This window comes from Apteryx mantelli, chromosome 16 (genome assembly GCF_036417845.1).
Source record: "Apteryx mantelli isolate bAptMan1 chromosome 16, bAptMan1.hap1, whole genome shotgun sequence".
NCBI classification, from domain to species: Eukaryota; Metazoa; Chordata; class Aves; order Apterygiformes; family Apterygidae; genus Apteryx; species Apteryx mantelli.
The window spans coordinates 13,946,530-13,967,167 of NC_089993.1; the positions used below are offsets into that span (position 1 = coordinate 13,946,530).

The 20,638-nt window shown below is 35.1% G+C and overlaps 1 protein-coding gene across 2 annotated transcripts in view; it reads left to right on the forward strand.

The window, feature by feature from the left end:
• Window positions 1–20,638, forward strand: part of TRRAP (transformation/transcription domain associated protein) — a 101,388-nt gene that overhangs the window by 72,439 nt on the left and 8,311 nt on the right. For both annotated transcript variants that reach the window (XM_067306664.1, XM_067306665.1), the window contains exons 60-67: window positions 538–638; window positions 3,966–4,167; window positions 5,692–5,856; window positions 7,946–8,036; window positions 9,723–9,922; window positions 10,656–10,917; window positions 18,267–18,492; window positions 19,075–19,292. In XM_067306664.1, the coding sequence (XP_067162765.1) occupies window positions 538–638; window positions 3,966–4,167; window positions 5,692–5,856; window positions 7,946–8,036; window positions 9,723–9,922; window positions 10,656–10,917; window positions 18,267–18,492; window positions 19,075–19,292 (1,465 nt within the window). The remainder of the gene's footprint in view (window positions 1–537; window positions 639–3,965; window positions 4,168–5,691; window positions 5,857–7,945; window positions 8,037–9,722; window positions 9,923–10,655; window positions 10,918–18,266; window positions 18,493–19,074; window positions 19,293–20,638) is intronic.

Here is a 20,638-nt window from a genome sequence, read left to right on the forward strand (position 1 = left end):
GAACTGAATACTGTGAGTATTTTAAAAATTAGTCAAATAAGAGTAAAGGAGAAACAGATTTTTAAAATCTTTTAAGAGATAAATGGAACAGACTAGTGTGATTTGCAAAAGAAACAATACTATCGCAAGACTAGGTGAAGACCTAAATAAAGATTTTGAGTGATTTACACTGTATGAGTGATGCATACTGGCATACTGAAGTGAAACAGTGAGTTAAATGGATAGGAAAAAAGAACTGTGACTAGGCAAAAAAACCCTGACATAAGGTCAGCCAACTTTAAGGTGGAAATGACAAATCCATCATCTGTTGAGCTTTGGCTATAACATCTAGTAGTTTTGCATAGGCCAATAGGAACTTAAAGTTGGTTTCAGTCCACGTTTTTTTAAAGGATAATTAAATAGAAAATAAGTTACAAACAGTAAAAATTCATGCTGTTTAAAAATCAGGAGGATATTTTGGCTGTTTTTTATGGCACTTTCACTTTGATAGAAACTTCCATTTTAGAAGGCTTTTTTTCATTAAGGTTTATTTAACAGGGTCTTGAAGTTATTGAATCAACTAATCTGAAGTACTTCACCAAGGAGATGACTGCCGAGTTCTATGCATTGAAGGGGATGTTCTTGGCACAGATTAACAAGTAAGCGTGTTGGCTGGAAGAGCCACTAGCACACATTTAAGAAAAATGCAGCTGACATACTTAAACACAATATTTAAGCAAGAAAGTTGTTCCATATGTTTATACAGACTAAAATTTGGCACAGCTGTTAAAGAAAGTAAAAGTACAGGTGACACTTGGTTGCTGAGCTGTTTAAAGATGTAATGACTGGTGATACTTCTAAGTATTATCGGAAGACTAGCTAAAGCAAACATTGCATCAGTTCTTTTTTTTTTTTTTATGTTTTATTTTGGCGAAGGGGGTGGGGTGAAGGGAAGGGGCACGGAGAAAGGATCTACCCAAAGCTTAACAGCTTAATATACTTTTTTCCCTGGTTCCGTGACTACTTTGTTAGTCAAACGGATGAAGACTTGAGTAATTTCTTAGTGTAGTTGACAAAAGGAGGTGGCTTTAACTGTGTTTTCAATGTAAGCATCATATACAAAACTAAGGAAAAAATGCTGTTCAGTCTATAAGCTTAGAACTGTCTAAACAAAACTAGCATACCTCTGTCTTTTTTTGTTGTTGTTTCTGTTTCATTGTACATTGTATATGTCCCTCTTGTAAGCTATAACTGTTCAAGGCATAAGAAGATGTTGTGGCATAATTCAGAGTGCTTAGACAAATCTGCTGTATCATCCAATATGGAAATGTGACACAAACTCATTTCAGATAATTGAATTGGAAAGATTAATGTGGTATGTGTTGGAGACATCTTGCATTACAGCAATTAAAGAACACCTAAGTGCAAACATTGCTTTCAGACAAATACCCTTCTAATGTTTTTGCTTTATGCTGACAAGCATTTTATTACTTTGAGGAAGATCTCTCTTTAATCTAGTAAACAAATATCTTAGTGGTCAAATTTTGCCTGGTGGTACCTTAAAACCCCTTCAGATTTCAATGGCTTTTTGTATGCATGATTTTTAATAGCAGTATTAATACATGCTACATATAGGTGGAATCACTCCTTTACCACTCATATGGTAGACACTTACTGAATGAAATCCATCAGCTTTTAAGCTGTACACTTCCGCTCCACATAGCAATTTAAGTCAGGAAATGATGAATATCTTCTTCTGTGGATACAAGAGAGAATTTTAAATAGGCAGAATGTAATTACTTTGAAAAGTGCAATGGGCTTTTTTATGACGACAGATGAGCTTAGTTGTAGTTGAGGTGTAAAGAGAAGAAATTCTACTCTTTCCTCCTCCCTGCTTTTTTTTTTTTTAGTGCAGGCAGAAAAAGTAAATAGCTAAAACTGTCTGTTTGTTTCTTCAGGATAGGATGGGTAATGGGTTTTATTTAAAACACAGTTCTGATTTATTTACAGTTTCTAAATCTTGCCAAAAATAAATACAGCATTTTTTAACATTGCAGTTGCATACAGTTAGGAAGCATGGCCACGGGTTGAAGTGCAGCCCTTGGGAATGTGACTCCCGCTTCCCTGTGTGCCAGCCAAACCAGGAGTTAAAGGTCACCTGTGGTGTTGCAGCTCCCTGAGCTGCCCCTTCTCTGAGCAAGGTGATAGAAACCATATTAAAAAAGTCATCTCAGGTGTCAGGAATGATAGATAGTAGAGAGGGAGAAAAGAAAATCTAGTGGAAAATCCTGTTGTTGTAAAAGGGAAGTAGTGATACCAAGTCATTTATCAGGCTGCTCCCGTGGCAGTGTGCTTCAAGACCTCAAAGGAGGGTACAGAAAGCCATGGAAAGAAAGTAGCACGCTTGTGTAACGTAGAAACTAATATGCACTTTGACAGATAAAGTTACTTTCATTTTATCATTTTAACCCAACAGGTAGTCATTTTAATTTGTTTATCATTGCAGACTATGATCCTCCAAGCTAATAATATTTTTATATATTTTAAGAATGAGACAAACAAGCATTACTTACGCTTGTGCTGTTTATCTAAATGCTTATCCTGTAAGACAAAAGTGGAGTACTTCTGTATTAAAGGATCTCAGAATGCTTTTAAAAGCTCCTTCAATTCAGTAATGTGTATGTGAGTTTTCTCATCTTTTATTTTTGTGCCTGAAATGTTAATGTAAATTCCACAGGATTATATGGATTCAAGGGCTGTATTTACATTGTGATGAATCATGCTAAACCTTAAACTAGAAACTTTTGAGGAAACCTAGAGAAGACTTTAGAACTATCAAACTAATAATCTTTTGGTTATCAAAACAGATTTTTCTGAATCTAAGAGCTGTATGATTAGCCTTCATATTCCTTCAGTTTTTGCTGTTGAAAAATAAACATTTTAGCTGTGGAGATCAGAAACTGACTTTTTCTAGATAACTTTGTTTGTAAATTCTTCATGACTGGTGTGGGTAAACAGTTAAGTAAGATGTGGTCCACCAAAGAATAGCTAATATGACATCTTCCCAATTTTGCTTTTTTCTCACCTCCAGTTTTGCTCAGCAGAGAAGTATTTTTAATGTGTTTTAATGCTTTTGCTCTTCTTGTGTTATCATTCATTCTTCTTTCTCTCCCAGTATCTTATTCTCTTGTTTGGGTTGCAATTGCAATTCAGTCCTGGGCAGTTTTTGTTGCTGATGCTGCTGCAAAGGAAGATCGGTCAGTGCTAGGATATGGAAAAGGGCCCTATTGTAGCTGGCATGTTTTTTTGGGGGGGAAAATGTTGCTTATTAATTCCAAAGTGTTATTATTTCTCTTTGACCTACTTATTTGAAACAGACTCAGGTTGAGTCAGTTATAATATAGATAATAGATAAAAGCTATAATATAGCTGCTATTAAATGAAAGAACTTCTCAGGTAAGTGAAAGGGAAACGCAACGTTTCTTGGATACTCTAACACTATCTATGTTCTTTCCTGTAGTGACTAATTCAAATGTGGGATATCATTACGATATAGCTTAGGCTGGGGTATACTGGATGCTCATGGGATGAAGGAATAAGAGGATAAGCGACAGGATGAGATTCATTGCTAAGCTTGGATATCATGTTTATTCTTGATTGGTAGTAGCTGAGCACTTGATTTAAAAAAAATAAATGTAGTTTGTTTTATTTCTAAACAATGGAAGTTTTTTAGTTTTTTAGGGAGTATCTGGATATCTTAAACATTTATGTAATTGTTCCCATTATGAAACATTTACTTTCATAGGTTCTGAATGCTAAGGAAAGCTAAGAGAAAGCAGTCGTAAGAGCTTGCTGGAGAACTTAGTGGAAAGATATCATTCAGTATTAAACAAGTGGTTGAGTTACCCTATCAGATTTCTGCCTCTTAGATAATGTAATAATTTTGTATTGATACAAAATGAAGATTCACACTTGTCACAACGTAGGTCTGAAGAAGCGAACAAAGCTTTTTCTGCAGCTGTGCAGATGCACGATGTGCTAGTGAAAGCATGGGCCATGTGGGGTGATTACCTGGAGAATATCTTTGTGAAAGAACGTCAGCTCCACCTGGGAGTGTCTGCTATTACTTGCTACCTGCATGCGTGTCGTCATCAGAATGAGAGCAAATCAAGAAAATACTTAGCAAAGGTAAGATCTAGATGTTTTTTTAAAAAAATTGGAGCTCCACCTCTTCAGAAGAGGTTGGAATTGTGTTGATATGCCCGAAATTGTGTAATTAGAGGAAGCTCGGTTACTGACTGAAAGCTTTAATTTGGGCTGAAAGTTTACATATGGTTACAGCAGAGGATCATTACATGTAGTTTATGATGGATTTTTATATTTCATCAGGAGTTTTTAGATGTGAATCTTTTTTCTCTGTGGGAGAAAGGGGCAAAATTCTCCATGTTCAGCTTTTCTATTATATGATGCAGTGAGAAATCTGAAGAAAGGCATGGTGTGGTGCTTTAAAAAGTATCATGAGCTGGTGTCTGTTTATCATTGGAATGGATGATCATATTAACTTTTACCTCTCTATTGCATTTTACTCAAAAAAGGCTTTTTCTGTAAGTTTTTATTCTATTTCCACAAAATTTCAGTGAAAGTTCTTTGCATTATATATGTCTCAGTTTGGGTATATTTAATATCCCTCATGAAGAAAATTTAAAAACTATTGACAGACTGTGGAAGTCATTCTGTTTTGCACGTGAAGCAAACAGAAAATATTTTTAGTGCTCACTTAGCACTCTGAAGTTTATTATTCTCCTTGTCTGGTTACATAATTTTAAGTGATTTTTAACTTCGTATAAGCCTTCTTGTGTTCTTTACTTCTACTTTTTAATTTAGTCAAATATTTAGCAAAGTTAAAACCATAGAATTAACAGCACTTTCTTGTTCTACTTTTGCATTTTGGCTCTGTATAGACACCTCTTCAGCTACTTACCTGGGGTCGACTTAAAGGGGTGTCCCTTCTGTCTCCATCAGTGATAGGAACCATGGATTGCTACAGCTGCAATGTCAGCTGTAATTAATTTAATCTTTATTCTCCCAAGCAATCTTCTGACAAAATGAATGCTTAATTTTCTGAAATTTCCTGTACTACTTTTATTTTTAGTACATTAGACAAACACAGTTACTACATTCATGTTGTCCTGTTAACTATTAGTGTTGTGTTGTCAAATCCCAAGTTTACTTCTCTTATTTTTGGGTGTTTGAGACAAATATGTTTGAATTTAAATTCACATGTGGAAAGTTTCATTAGACTTGCACAGTTAATAATAATAATAAACCCCCCCCAAAAAATATTCAAGTTTTTGCATCAAAGTTAATTTACCCCAGAAGTTTGTGTTCTATAAACATTCTTTGTTTTCCAAAAAACTCAAAAAATTTGTGGAATGCAGTCAGCTTCACTGGCTTTTTTGTTTCTTGTTTCTTAGCTTTGCAGTACACTTGCATATATTTTTAATGTCCTTTAATATCCTTTCTAGGAGAAAAAATGACATTGGCAAGGTATAATGAGTGCAACTTCTTGTGTCCAAGTAAGCTTTGACACTTGCAAGGATTCCAGATAAAACAGTATCATATTAATAAAATGACATTTTTTCCTGCATAATCCAAATGACACATCCTGAATTTGTTTAAGCCCTGAGATGTTCTCTTGAAACTGTCTTTTAGGTTCTTTGGCTCCTGAGCTTCGATGATGATAAGAACACATTAGCAGATGCAGTGGACAAGTACTGTATCGGTGTCCCGCCTATTCAGTGGCTGGCTTGGATTCCCCAGCTGTTGACGTGCCTGGTTGGCTCCGAGGGCAAACTCCTCCTCAACCTCATTAGTCAGGTAGGTACAAAAGATCATTACTAGTTCTTTGTTTTCAAGGTGAGGTATAAATATTTTTAAAAGCGAATTAAGAGAATGCTAAGCTTTAAAAATGCTCTTCTTTGTAACTGTTGTTGACTGAACAGATGTATGTGTTAATTTCTGTCTGTAAGCAGAATATTGTTACTTTCAAAGTGAGTGTTACTTGATGAGATAGAATCCAGTGAAGCTGTATGCCATATTTGCATGAAACATAGCTTTCCCCCTGAAATTTATTTATGATATGTTGTGAACATTATGGTACACACATGCATTTGGAAATGTATAGTTAAATGCTTGTAATGTAGGAGCAGGGATAAAGAATTTTTTGCTTTAGTGACTAAATGGAGAAACTGTTTTATTAGCGCTTTGTTTTTTATTAGATGTGATTTAAGAAAGAGTGTTCTGGCTGTCACCATCAGGAAGCTTTACAGAGGCTCCGTACATTTTCATGCTGAGTATAATACTTCAGGTGATTAGAAGAATACGAATAAGGTTTAGGGAGTTAGATGAAGAATCTGACTTCCTGGATTTGTACCTCCAAGCTGACAGATGAGCTTTGATTAATCTTGCTTTGGGTTTTAAGATTTTATTGCCTTCTCCTGTCTGCTCTGAAGAAGAGTCAGCAGAACAGAAAGTGTACCCGTATTTCAGTATAAAGTTGCTATTTAGGATTTACCTAGTCTGATGGAAAATCTGTGACATTTTTCTGTTTTCTCCATTTCTCCATGTAGCTTGCATGTGCACTGATGCTTGTGTACATAGTATATATGTGTGTGTGTATGTATGTGTGTGTGTGTGTGTGTGTGTGTGTATATATATATATTTTTTTTTCCTCTTTCCCCCTCTCTCTGTAAAATCAAAGTGAAATTTTGAAGAGGCCATGCACCCAAGCAGCTTGAGAAAGCAAAGTAGTTAAAGCAAGACATCTGATTGATATAACTTGGTATTGCCTTGCAACACCAGTGTGCTCAAATGTTTCCTGACAGCAGACAGATAAAACCTATTTCAGTGAGTTGTAGAGACTTCTTATTTGTTAAGCTTTTCTGTTTAAAATTTTCAGAAGTGAGTGCCTGTTCAGAAGTCCTACTGTAGGGAGAGCTTAGGCTCATAAATATCATGGGTAGTTTTGATAATCTTGCCTTTAATCTTTGGGTTCATAGAAGGAATATACAATTAAAAAAACAGGTTTTGTGTTTTACTGATGTGAAACAGTGTTTTACTGGTTTGAAACCATAAGTTTGCAGAAGTAGTAGAACCTGGCCTTTACAGTTCTCTTTAATTTATTCTTGATTGACAGCCTGAATCATACATATGTCATGTTAGTAGTCTGTCATCAGTAGCATATTTCTGAACAGTGAATTGCCTTTACAAAATTTCTACCACTTACCATATGCATTTGGATGCAAGAACAATACATGATTTAATAAAACTGTGGCTAGAGAAGCCTCTTGTCATGTCTTGAGATGTGCTCTTATAATCAGTAGTACTTAGCTACATTGTTTCTTTCCTTTAATAGATACTGAGATTTATAGATTTTAAAGGGATGCTGAGAGTTTAGTGCTTTTTTTTTTTTCTGTTTATAAAAGCTTTTTTTGGTTAAATTGGTATCCCCTTACATTAAGTGCTGCAATTAGGTGGAGTATAGTTGCTCTCTAATGGGCCTTCTTTTCATGTAGTATTGGGCGCTGGGAATTGTGGCCTAATTTAAAGACAAGACGGTATCATTATGTCTGTTTTTCTTCTATTATGTATGTGAGTAAGATCTTTGGGCTGGCCTGGGTACTCTAGCATTATGTTGTTTCCAGATTTATTAGGCAATATGATATGAAAGCCCTAATTAGGTGCGCCTTAACAGTGTGTGGTGAGAGTCACCATTTAATCCTCTTTGGGTTTCTGTTATTGAAATGGTCTTTAATTTCCTAGTTTTCCATAAGCTGTTTTTTAAAACGTGGAAATAATTATTACTGATGTGCACTCATTTGCAAGGAGTATCTGTACCTGTTGACTTGATCTATAGTCAATTTTCATTAACTGAGAAAATAGCAAATGTATGTATATCTTCCAATAGGTGGGAAGAGTATATCCCCAAGCTGTCTACTTCCCTATCAGGACCCTTTATTTGACCTTGAAGATAGAACAACGAGAGCGCTACAAAAGCGGTGAGCTTGATAACAATAACATTGTTTGGGCTCTTTTGGAGATTTTGTAACTTAGTCACTACTGTATGTTCTACCTGACTTTACTGGGAAAATAGCCTTGATTAAGTTGATGTGTTTTGTAGAGAATCTAAGGAAAAAATTCTTGATAAGCTTTGTTTGGGGTCTGTTTGTTTCTGTGAGGTTAAGTCTACAGATGGCTTGAGCTGTCTTGAAATTTCTTGAATAAAATATTCACCAAGAAGAATTCCATCTACTTCAGTCTCATGTCACTTTAATTATTGAGAATCTCATATTCTTTACTTTTTCTACCTGTAGAGATAGAAAATTCTTAGATTACAAATACAGAAGAGAGTCATCGTTTTCTAAGTAAGCTGTTCTTGTCTAGTTTTGGTTGGAAACATGAACCACGTGGCATTCTGTTTCCTTTTGAATGAGTCAAACATCTAAAATAATTTAACCAAAGACTAGTTCATGTAGCTCAAGTGAGATAAACTGCTTTCTGTGAATAATCTGTACTTTGACATTTGCAAAATTACTTCTTATGGGGAACTTTCAAGTAAAATGAGCATCTAAGTTAACACAAAATAAAAGCAATTTCTGTTTTGAGTAAATGTATGGGAAGTGGGGAGAACACTGAGAGATTTGCACACCACTTTTTCAAGAATAAACCCTATTTAGAATCACTACGTCAAGCAATTCCACAAACTTCCTTGTTCTTTTGTCCCATATAATCTCTTAGGAATCTCAGGAAAGAGACTTGAAGAACTTTCCTTTCTGTTCTGTATTCACTGTTACAAAGTGCATTGTTTAGTTAATTGCCCGTTTCACTTGTGAATCGGTCCATTAAATTTCTGCATAAAAATTTAAATGGCACTATTTAAAGAGTGTCTTGTTTTTCTTTGGGTGCTCCTTTAGAGGAGGAAGAGATGCTCACATACTGTAAGACTGAAACAAGATATTTTCATTAAAAATGTTTTCTTTTTGATTCCTTCACTACATTCGTATCCAGCAAGAGAGCTGTTCTGTGCCAAATTCTCCAGATTGCCAGATGTACAGTGATAGCTGATAAAATATTTTTCTCTTGAGTGTGCCACAGACTATTGCTGTGTTCGTGGGTTAGATGAGGTCTCTGATCATTGAAATCTGATGTTGTTTGAAGCAGTGGGTCATAATCTGATCAACCAAAACTGTGTGTGTAATCACTGTACGATATAGTTGTTATGCAGAAGACTAGTTGTACCAGAAGATACACTCTAAGATAATTTGCATGTTGTTGGCATCAGCATGTTTATTCCTCCAGTTACATGTGAGAACTCACCAAAAAAAGGGAGGAGTGGCAAAATGAGCATAATTTAAGTAATTGAATCCTATATGAAAAGATGTCAATTACTTCAAGAGCTCAGTTCAGTAGTGTAAAAGCTAAAGCTACACCTCTTGTGTTTCTGAAGAGTGCTTATTTTGCTCTAACTTCAGGAAGTCTGTACCACTGAACACCATTTGGAGCAGGGTTTTCTTTCAAAAAAGCTAAATTTTCTGTGACTCATTAGATAACATATGATTAACATTTAGAGTAAATATAAAGCAAATTTTTGGAACAATTTATTTTATTTCATGCAGACATGTATCAAGTTTATCAAAGTTTTTTATTATTTATTTATGTTTTGATTTTTCTTTTACACTTTCCAGATTCTGGGCAACAACAGCCAAGTTCAGTTGGAAATCAGTCCCATTCTGCCTCAGATCCTGGGCCAATCAGAGCCACTGCACCAATGTGGCGGTGCAGCAGAATTATGCATATGCAGCGAGAACTGCATCCAACACTTTTGTCTTCTCTGGAAGGCATTGTAGATCAGATGGTCTGGTTCAGAGAAAATTGGCATGAAGAGGTATTTGGCTTTAATATGACTTCATATTTATGTATTATCTAAGGAAAAGTTAGCTGTGACATGTTTCTCTAGAATTATGTTTAAACATTAAAAAAAACCTATTTGTTTTGATTAGTAAACTGATGTATTCCTATAACTGACAGTTCTTACTGGAGTTTTAAGGAGCTTAATTATTTCTGGAAGCAATGCAGAGGCTTCCCAAAATTATCAGTATGATAAATGCCTCTAACTTTAGATTTTCAGCTGTTGCTTGCATTAACCAAAAATTTTTGTACTTATGCTAAGTTTTGGAGATCCTGTTTTTCTTTTTGATCTGGTCGTCTGTGACAGGTGGTGATTATTGTCCAAAGTTTGAATGATATCAAAAAGCAGAGGGACGTCCTACTCTGTTTTTATTATTTGCCTCTCAGAGTGGTAGGCTGTTCTGGTCTGTCTACCTAGCACAGACTTCATAGCACTTGTTTGAAGAAGGTTTCCTTGTACCACATTGTTTTCTAATCTATCACAAAACAGAAAATCTAAAACCTAGCTGCTGTTAAAAGAGCAAGGCTTGCTTTGTGATGCAGTATTTCTGCTGTTCAGTTTGCTAATTTGCAGTGCTAACAAGAATCAGTGCTGTCGTTCTGATTGACCCTCTGATCCAATTTAACAATACAGCTTTAAGTAAATGTTTCTGAGAGGATATCTTTGCTATATATATTTATTTATATATGTATTTTTTTTTTATCTGTAGGTTCTTAGACAACTGCAGCAGGGCTTGGCGAAGTGCTATTCAGTTGCCTTTGAGAAAAGTGGAGCAGTTTCGGATGCCAAAATCACTCCTCATACGCTCAATTTTGTCAAGAAGTTAGTCAGCACTTTTGGAGTAGGTCTTGAGAATGTGTCTAATGTGTCCACGATGTTTTCCAGTGCAGCCTCGGAGTCGCTAGCCAGGAGAGCACAGGCGACAGCTCAAGATCCTGTGTTTCAGAAGTTAAAAGGACAATTTACAACAGGTGAATTTTTAAAACATATTCTTAAATTTTACTTTCAATCTCCAGAGAAATTTTCCTCTTTCCCCCCACCCCCAAAGTTTACCTGTGAAAGCATTCTGTTTTTTTACTCTTCCTCCAATTACTTTTTTCACCTTGAGAGAGAGTATAGAAAAGAGCAGCTTTCTGCCATTCAACAAAACCTGGACTATTTTGTCTATTACTTTCTTCTGTGAACTAACCAATGAAAAACAGACCACAATATAGAGAATGAGTTTAAACTTTAGTGGTATATTGTTGTATATTCATTACCCTAGCTGTGATCAAATTACATATGTGTTTAAAGATAAATTAGAGTAGTTCATTATAATATTTATGCAATTTGCGTAGAATTATCTGCCATAGATGAGGACAATAATGGTCTCTACTTTATGGTGGATAACAGAATTTAATGAAATTTTCACCCCAGAACTCCAAATGAACAGTATTGTGTGAAGTCTTTCAAAACAGGCTACTTCTGATGAGTAAGGTTACTTCAGTGTTTTGGATAGCTAGATTATAAAGATCTCATTACACAAATTCACATAATTGTTAGGTAAATTGAATCAATAACTTTAATCAGCTGTAATAAAAAAGACACTTTAGGGAAGTAGCTTGTTTGCTTCATTTGGCTTCTGTTTATCAGTGGACTTATATATTTGATGAATATCTGATGTTGATTTAATATAAGAAAAGCCTCTGTACAATACCGTGTGGTTTTGGTATACTTGCTGAAAAGTGTTAAGACCATGTCAGCTATATATGACAGAAGCTGACATTTATTGGCATCAGTGGATTGCCAGGACTGTGGGGTTTTGTACAAATTCCTATCTACACTCATCAGCTTTTCCTTAAAGATGACTGTAAAATTAGATTAAAAGGAATAGTTAAATTTTTCTAAATGGAAGAATTCAAGCTAATTAGTTGTTCATAAATGGAAAGGTAGAATTTCAGTGAAGACCTGGGTTTTCATCTTCTTCTGAATCCACTTTTCTCTTTACCCTCCCGGGAGTCTCACTTGGATGATCCTGGCAGAGTTAAACTCCCTCATCTTAGCTTTCACAGCTGATGAAAAACATACCCTTTCCACATCAAGGTGATTCCTCTGCAAAAGTGAATCTTGCATTGCAAAATTATTCTTTTTGGAATTCTAAGGTAATTTTAAGTTAAGGCAACTTTAAGTATTTGAGGTCAACAGAGCTATTGAGCGTTCACGGAGTTTGACAAGTAGACTTTCAGTATGTGGTTTTTGTTTTGTTTGTTTGGGTTTTTTTTGTTTTGTTTGTGTAGTTTGTTTTCCCCCTTCAAGCATTTTACTGATAATGTTGTGAAAAAAGTGAACTGATGGAAATCTTGTGAAAATTACTCAGTCATAGATATGACCTACATAATGTGCACAAGATATGTATTGCATGATGTCCTTTTGAGGCACAACAATTGCATGACAGGGGATAATCTAAGTCCTGGACCATATGATTAAATTTAATGGATGAAGGCTACTAGGGAAGGAGAGACGGTAGTTGAAACATTTTGTGTGCCTTTGACTGAAGATTATAGGGAAACAAAATACATCTGGACTTGTTTTTCATTTGTACTAATGGTTTACATGTCTGTACATTGCAGTAACAGTCTAGGCATTTTATCGTTGCTATACATGTTCTTGATGTGCTGGGTTTTTCACTGGTCTGTCACGGTTTCTCTCAGTTTTTTTCCTTCAAGATATGAGTGTTAGGAAGATCTGGGTTGTAGAAGAAATGAGTTCATGAGTTGTGAAGGAAAACTAAATAAAACACTAGGCTCAAGTCTGAAAAATTTAGAATAAGGTTTCAAAACATTTCTAGAGAACCAATTTTAAAAACTTAATTACAGCTCAATTCTAATTTTAATTAAAAAAAAAAGGCACTGATAGGTTTTTCAGTTTCTACATGCTCTTCTGTACTTTTCTGCATGTCTTTATAAATGGCATTTAAAGTTTCCAGGTTTGGTATCTAATCACAACATTTATAAAGGATTATGTGGATCAGCATATAAAATAACAAAGAAGAATAATGTAAAGTCATTGCAAAGCATTTCCTAGTAAACTTCAATATAATAATACTAATTATTCTCTGCTTCTTTCGCTGAAGATTTCACATTTTATTTTTCAATTATGATGAAACATGGATGGCTACCAGATTAAAATAATTATTTTCCTTAGTACTAGATTAGATTTTATTTTAATCTATTAAACTCAGTGTTTAATTCACAAATGAGGTGTGGGAAAACAGATTAAATTAAGCTGATCTTCTTCTTGTGCAGTTTTATAATTCATTATGCAGAAAATAAACAAGTTTTTGATTAATTTTACAATAACGGTAAAAAGTACGTAACTAAATAAATAGGACTGTAATTACCTTACTGAACATAACAAAGACTGTGTTAGCATTATGTGAAACAATTTTTAAATCATGCTCACTCTGCCCTTCTGTCACACTAGAACTTTCATATTTGTTTGTGCTCTGATTCTCAGTTATATTGAGATGATGGAGAGATAATTGCAGTGGCTGCCTTCTGTTGCAAGAGTATCCAAGCCGAGAGCTGTTTTAGAGTAAAATGTTTTCTTCAGTTATTTCCACATTAATGTTGACAGCAATGTTTTATAGACACTTTCAGCTATGGTTAGTTTCATAACCTCTTCCACCAACATCTGAGATGCATCTTGGTTCCTGCAAATTACAGGCAGGAAAGTTTGGAGCCATTAGGGACTGTCACACCACTACTTAGTTTCTGAATTCTTTGTCTGCAGCACACTGGACCACCTGAGCTTTGCTTGGTTGTCTTTTCCATCCTAACATTATGTATTTTAAAAACAGATTTTACTTTGAAAAGAATGTTTTTCTGGAACTTCAGATACATAGTTCTTTATTCCTTCTCTCCTTTTCTGCTAAACCTTTGACATCAAAGAACAGGCAAATACTGAGAAATGCTCCCTTTTAGAGAACTTGCTCAGCAGTGAACAGAGGAGAAAAACTGCCCCAATTGTTCTTTTTGGGGCAGACGAAAGAGTTTAGAGTTTGCATCTGTGCTTCTTTCTAACCTTCTGTCCACCCAAATTGAATTCTGCTGGAACCTTCCACAATATAGTTTTGAAAGGGCAAGGTAAGTCTCTTGAAAGTTTTGGCACCCAGTACAGTGAATTCTCTTCTATGAATAGCAGCTTTGTAATCAGGAAGAAGTTAAATATCTTCTTGAAGTCTTTATCTCTCCCTGAAGTGGGGGGAGAGTGCGGGAGAAAGAACTGTTATTCATTTCCAGCTTTTCAAAGGAACTTTTCTTCCCTCAAGCGAAAAGCATAGCATAGCTTGGGTAGGTCTTTCTGTACTTCTGTTCTAATTTTTAGGTAACAGGATGTCATCCAGAAAATCCAGATCAAGAGGCTGGAATTATTGTCATGATAATTGACCTTGGTCTGGTCTTTGTAGTCTTGAGTTTCTAGAATTGACTGATAAACCAGAAGTCTTGCTTCATATTTCTCTGAACTATTTTTTTTTTGTCTCTGAGAATTTTCATATTTTTCTAGTGCTTTCTAACAGTTCCTGTGAGATTAAAAGAACTTTGGGAAAGTACAGAGCAGGACAGCTCTTCTGTCTTGGAGAATGCTTGATTCTTCTTCAGTATTGTATATACAAGGGATTTGAACTGCTCTGCAGAGCTAAACTTACTTTTCAGTCCTGCATGGCATCTTACATGATGGATGTCCTGACTCTTTAGTTGGAGATTCTTGGGTCTTGAGTGTTCTCAAGTGTTCTCAAGTTTGTTTTGTTTTGTTTGTTTGTTTGTTTGTTTTAATGCTCTGTTCCTGTTCTGTAGGTCAAGGGTTTTGGAGGGGACAGAGGAGCTTCTTCCTCCAATCTTGCTAAGAAAAGTCAATTCCTTTTTTGTGGTGCTTCATGAGACATGATGTTACAGCACTTATTCAAAAAGAATTAAGCTTCTACAGAAAAGCTGTAGTTTCATTTAATTATTTAAAGAACCATCAAGATTTCTTCAGGTCAGGTCTGTCTTGCTGGCAGGAAGGTGGTGCTCCCTGTTTGTCCTTTCATTGAAAATGGTGAGAACTTGAGGTTTCTAAATTGTACTCAGCTGGATAGATTTGGGTAGTTGTTTTTCAGGCATTCAAGGCTTCGAATGAACATGTTCATCTGAAATACACATACCACACGAAAATCTGTAGCAGCACTGGGAACAGAGAAAGCAAGCCTCCCTCAGTTGAAATGCAGTCTGAAAAGTATCGTGGTCTTCTGTGACCATTGCCATTAAAATGAGGAGGTGAACTTCCTATTCCTTTTAGGTAAAGATGGTATAAATAGTAAGGTGTTTTAGACCAACATATGTTATCTTGCGAAGGTATTCTCCAGTAGGAAGTACTGAAAAACTGGATTTGTTTGAAACAAAGCCATTATTTATCTGTCTGCAAAGCAGAGGAGTTTTGTACAACAGGGAATGTCTGGTATCACATTTTCTTCTCTCATGGCTGATTTTTTTTTTTTTTTTTTTTCCTCCTCATATGGACTCTGTGTGACATGAACAAAAAGACTAATTGAACTCTCTGTTATTCCCATCTGCCACTAGGAAACAAAAACCCAAAAATCCTAAAATAGATATGCCAACAAACTGGAGGTATTCCCATGGTGAACTAAATGACTTTTTTTGAAGAAGTACATAATATTGATGCATACTTTTACTACTTTGGTGATTCGCATATTAGCACAAAAACTAGTTGCAATTTGGGGGTACTTTTATACACTTCAGGGATCAGGAGATAAATGATTCAATAATTTTGTCCCTTTCATGAAGTGATTTACTCCCACTGCTCACTAGAGGGTAGGCTTGGGATTATAATAAATGTTTTACAATGATACTGCAATAGATGCACTGCCTGTACCATGTAGAAAAAGAAAAGAGAATATTGCTGAGTGATAATAATTTCTAACATCCATAATAAGGAACTGCATTTTTCATTAAAGACTTTTTTTCCATATATAAGTGGAAAGGTTTTTGTATGTGTTGGCTTTTTTGATCAGTTTTTGGTTGATAGATTTAAGAATTTCACTGAAAGCATTTCACATATGAGTATTGTGGATACTAGCACTGCTCTAGATATGTTAAGTTAGGTGTTCTCTGACTTTTTGTTTAAGTGACAGAACAGCAAAATAAAAGGAATCCTACGTCACATTATTTTGTTTAGTAATAGCGTTCTGAACATGCAAAATGGAGAAATCTAAGAGAAAGAGAGAATGAACGAAGAGGCGTATGAATTCTTATGGCTAAAAGGACGAAATTATTTGTTTGTAGAAGTAAGTCTTGTGGATGATCTGTTTTGTGTGGTTTTAGTTGTAGCTGAAAAAAATCTTTTATATCCAGTAATTGCTGTGTGCATGTACTTAGTTAATTACTAGCACATTTGCAGATAGATGTCATAGCATATTTGTGTGGTTAAATCTATTTCACCTCTGAGTAGCACTCAGGATTGTTTTATTTTACTTTTGTCAGCTTAGGAAAATACTTGTATGTATGTGACATCCCGAACAGTAGCTTCTGTAATAAGGTTCAAGCTCATCTTGGAGTTAATTTTCTGTTGTATTGAACCATAATGAAGATTGTGATTGTTCCGCTTTAGCTGTAAAACTTGGAAATACTGAGTCAGTGTTCTCTGTCCCTTTCTTGCTATTGCTTTTTTCACTTGTAACATGTTGAACTTAAAATGGTATCATCAGAAATGTATTTTAAGAAATCAAGTCTGTTATTTAACTTGCACAATTTTGGATGCTGTAACTAATGAGTTTTACACAGACAGCATTTTATCTTCTTGCAGATTGTATCTCATCTCTCACTGTTGTGGTATTGAAGGGCTGAACCATAATGTCATTTGTTTATATGGCTTATTCATTTTTGCTCTTTTGGGGAAAGATCTGTGGAAATTTAATCTATTTATTTGCTGTGTTCTGAAACTGTAATGAGAGCAATGTTGAGAAGATTGCATTGATGTTTGCCCAGAAAATGGTGGACATTGCAGGGATTATTTTTACAGATTTATCTGCATAGTGTAGAAGACCGACCTTGAGAAAGTTCTTACCTCGCTGGCATGTGTGCTGGAATAGAGTGCCACGCTGGAATGCTGTTATGTCGCAAAGGGAAGAGCAGGCTGTTTGCATAATGTTGTCATTTTTGCTTAGGCTGTCATATCTGTTCTACCTGTGGTGGCATGCAATTGTTATCTGAGCAAGGAAAGAAGAAAGAGAATATTCTTGCAGCTCAGAATAGAAGAATAATAGTAACAGCAATTTTACTGCTTGTCCTGGAGTAGCTCACAGATTGCACATTATATCCTCCGTTGAGGTTCTTTCATCTCTTAGAAGTAAAAAGCCTCTGCTGGATTTAAATAAATAAATCACTTTTAATGAAACAGGCAAAAAATTATAGTGCTAGACTGTAAAATAAGCTTACTTTTCTCTTTCACTAAATGATCAGATCTAATCTAATCCATTGGTTTATTACTGCATTCTTTCTATGCTGTCGGTCTGGTTGCACTATCTGGCAGTTAAATACAATAATAGTATTCAGAATTTTCACAGCATATTTTTTGAATGTTCATATGACTGGAGTAGGAAACTCTTTGGAAATATCCGTGAGTTACCAGTTAATAGAGAATATTTTAGAGCTGTGTACAGAAAAGAGGTGGCATGTTCTGATAGGTTTAAGTTGTATATAATTTTAGGATATTACTAAAAGATTTTTTTTTAATAGAACTGAAATATCTAACAGTCTGATTAATAAAGGTAGTACAGCTCTGTGTACACGTTTGGTTTGCACCATTGGATTGTATGATTTTTTTTTTTTTTTTTATCCTTCAGCACCTACAGTCCTAGCATTGTTGCTCTTGTATGATCCTATACCAATTATGCTCTGATTCTTCTTTTATGATTCTTATATCTTCTCTGTGTTTGTCGGAACCACTTACCTTTTCTTTGTGTGCAGGATTCATAGATAGATATGTTCCTGTAATGGACTTGCTTGGTAGTATGCTTTTTTTTTTTTTTTTTTAGTGCTAAGCTGATGATTGTAGTAGCTAGCTTTCTGCTTTACTGTAGTATTCAAGACCAATGTGATACTTTAAAAAATGTTTAATACATAATAGATGTGTGTGTTGTATGTGGGGCTCCTTGAAGTATTTTGCTTAAAGGCGTGTGGCTGAAAGAACCTCTTTTAAAATGCCAACTTCAAACAGCTGATAGTTAAATATCCCGTATGGAATTTGACATGCTAAGGATATATATATATTTTTTTTCTTTTAGACTTTGACTTCAGTGTACCAGGTTCTATGAAACTTCACAATCTTATCTCTAAACTGAAGAAGTGGATCAAAATTCTGGAGGCAAAAACTAAACAGCTTCCAAAATTCTTCCTCATAGAGGAAAAGTGTCGTTTTCTAAGTAATTTTTCAGCTCAAACTGCAGAAGTAGAGATACCTGGAGAATTCCTTATGCCAAAGCCAACACATTATTACATCAAGATAGCAAGGTAAACTATGACTGGGGAAAGGATAGTTGTAATTCTGAAAATGGAGTAGCAAATAGAAGCCTCCCAATCTACTCTGTGCAAAAGTAGATATACTAAATATTTCATTGTATTTAAATTACATATTTAAACTCATATTTCATTGTGACATTTTGGTATAGTACCTTTAGTTTTTACTTAATTCTCTTTTGGTAATTTTACATTGTCTCACTAGGCAACTGTACTGTTTCTTACATGAAGGTTATAGTTGGATTTCTTTTATATTGTAAATTGAGAGTATTTCCTTTACGGTAGCCAATAGAGAGACTGTTCTTCAAAATAGTGATCAAGATCTGATCTAATGATTAATTTTGCTCAAGAACCATGCTTAAAAAAAAAAAAAAGAAGAGAGAGAACACATAGAAGAAGGACTTTCTGACTACAAAATAGAAACCTTGGGTTATTTGGATAATAGAGTTGTACATTGTAATTCAGTTACACTGCCTTATATATTTCTGGGATTTTTTTGTTTTTTATATTTTAAGTCCTAATTTAATGTCACAGGGGATCAGCTCAGGTGCTTTAATCCCTCTTTCTTCCTAATAGGTTTATGCCCAGAGTGGAGATAGTTCAGAAGCACAACACTGCAGCCAGAAGACTCTATATCCGAGGCCATAATGGAAAGATTTACCCATATCTGGTAATGAATGATGCTTGCCTGACAGAGTCTCGTAGAGAAGAGAGGGTATTACAACTCCTTCGCCTTCTGAACCCCTGTTTAGAGAAAAGGAAGGAAACCACAAAAAGACACTTATTTTTTACAGGTACTGCAAAGAGAGGTTTCATGCTACTTTAAAATATATATTATACTCAAAGATTATAATTGCTAAATTTGTTTGAGGGCTACCAATCACTGATACTGAAATTTTTGATTCAGAAGGTAAATTCACATGTCTAGGTGATTTGGGCTTTTCTGGCTCCACTCTAAAGAAGAAAAGTGGATGTATGTGATCTAGGGTGTTTTTAGAAGAGGTTACAAACATCGTTTGTGATATGAAGTTCAGTCATGAATGACAGTATATAAGGCAGAGGCATGCCCATTGGATCTGTTGCTATAGAAGTGGATACATATACTTTAGAAAAAAACACTTAGAGATAACTGGGGAGGGGAGAACAAAACAATTTTCCCCCAGTATGTGAATATTTAATTTCTTTTACCTTTTCCACATAACCCAGAAGAAGAGATATATATATTTTTTCAGAGCTTTAAATTTGATAGATGGTTTCTGAATTATCCAAGTGAGAACATATCTCCGAAATTTTTAAAGTAACTTTATATAGAAATCTGTGGTGATGTTTACTTTCAGGAATATATACTGACTAGTTAGTTATTGCCAAATAAAATCCATTCATAATCTAGATATTGGACACAGGCCTTCTGTTGAATGTACTTTTACGATCCTGTATAAGGTTACTTGGTTTGGAGAGTGCACTTTGCCAACAGCACCACCTGGCAATGCTTGAACAAAACAGAATTAACAAACAGTGCTAGAGAGGCCATAACAAGGAGAGGTAAGGATGGTTCCAATATGGTTTTTGTGTATAAATTGCCAAAATACTAATGTAATAAAAAGGTCACATTTAAACATTTCAGAACGGAAATGGTGAATTAACTGAACGTACAGTCTTGATAATTCACTCATGAAATTATCTTGTGAGAAATACAGAGAATATCAGTCTTCACTTGGCAGCATACTTGGTCTGCTTGTGATTCAAATAAATAGAATGACTTTGAACAGTTAATTTCTGGTGTTTTCCAGATACTTAAGTTGTTGGCAAGTTCCAGCTTATGGCTTATAACTTCATATTAATATATAAATATTGTTCATTTCAGAAGGTCATTGAATCACTTATTAACTTCAAATAAATGAGTTCTCTATGTTGCGCTAGTCACTTCTAATAAGCCTTGGCTGGTGAGTGGGTAAGGGAAGCATTAAGTGAAGACACTAAGACAAAGCTGCTGCTTTTCTGTTGTTGTCCTTTTTAAAAGTGCTGAGATCTCATTAAAAAATACACAGTTTTATCAGTTTCTCCTTTTTGTGCTCATAGTACCTATTGACAAGAGCTTAGATGGCTAGGTGATGTAAGCTGCACTTAGCTAGAAATGCAA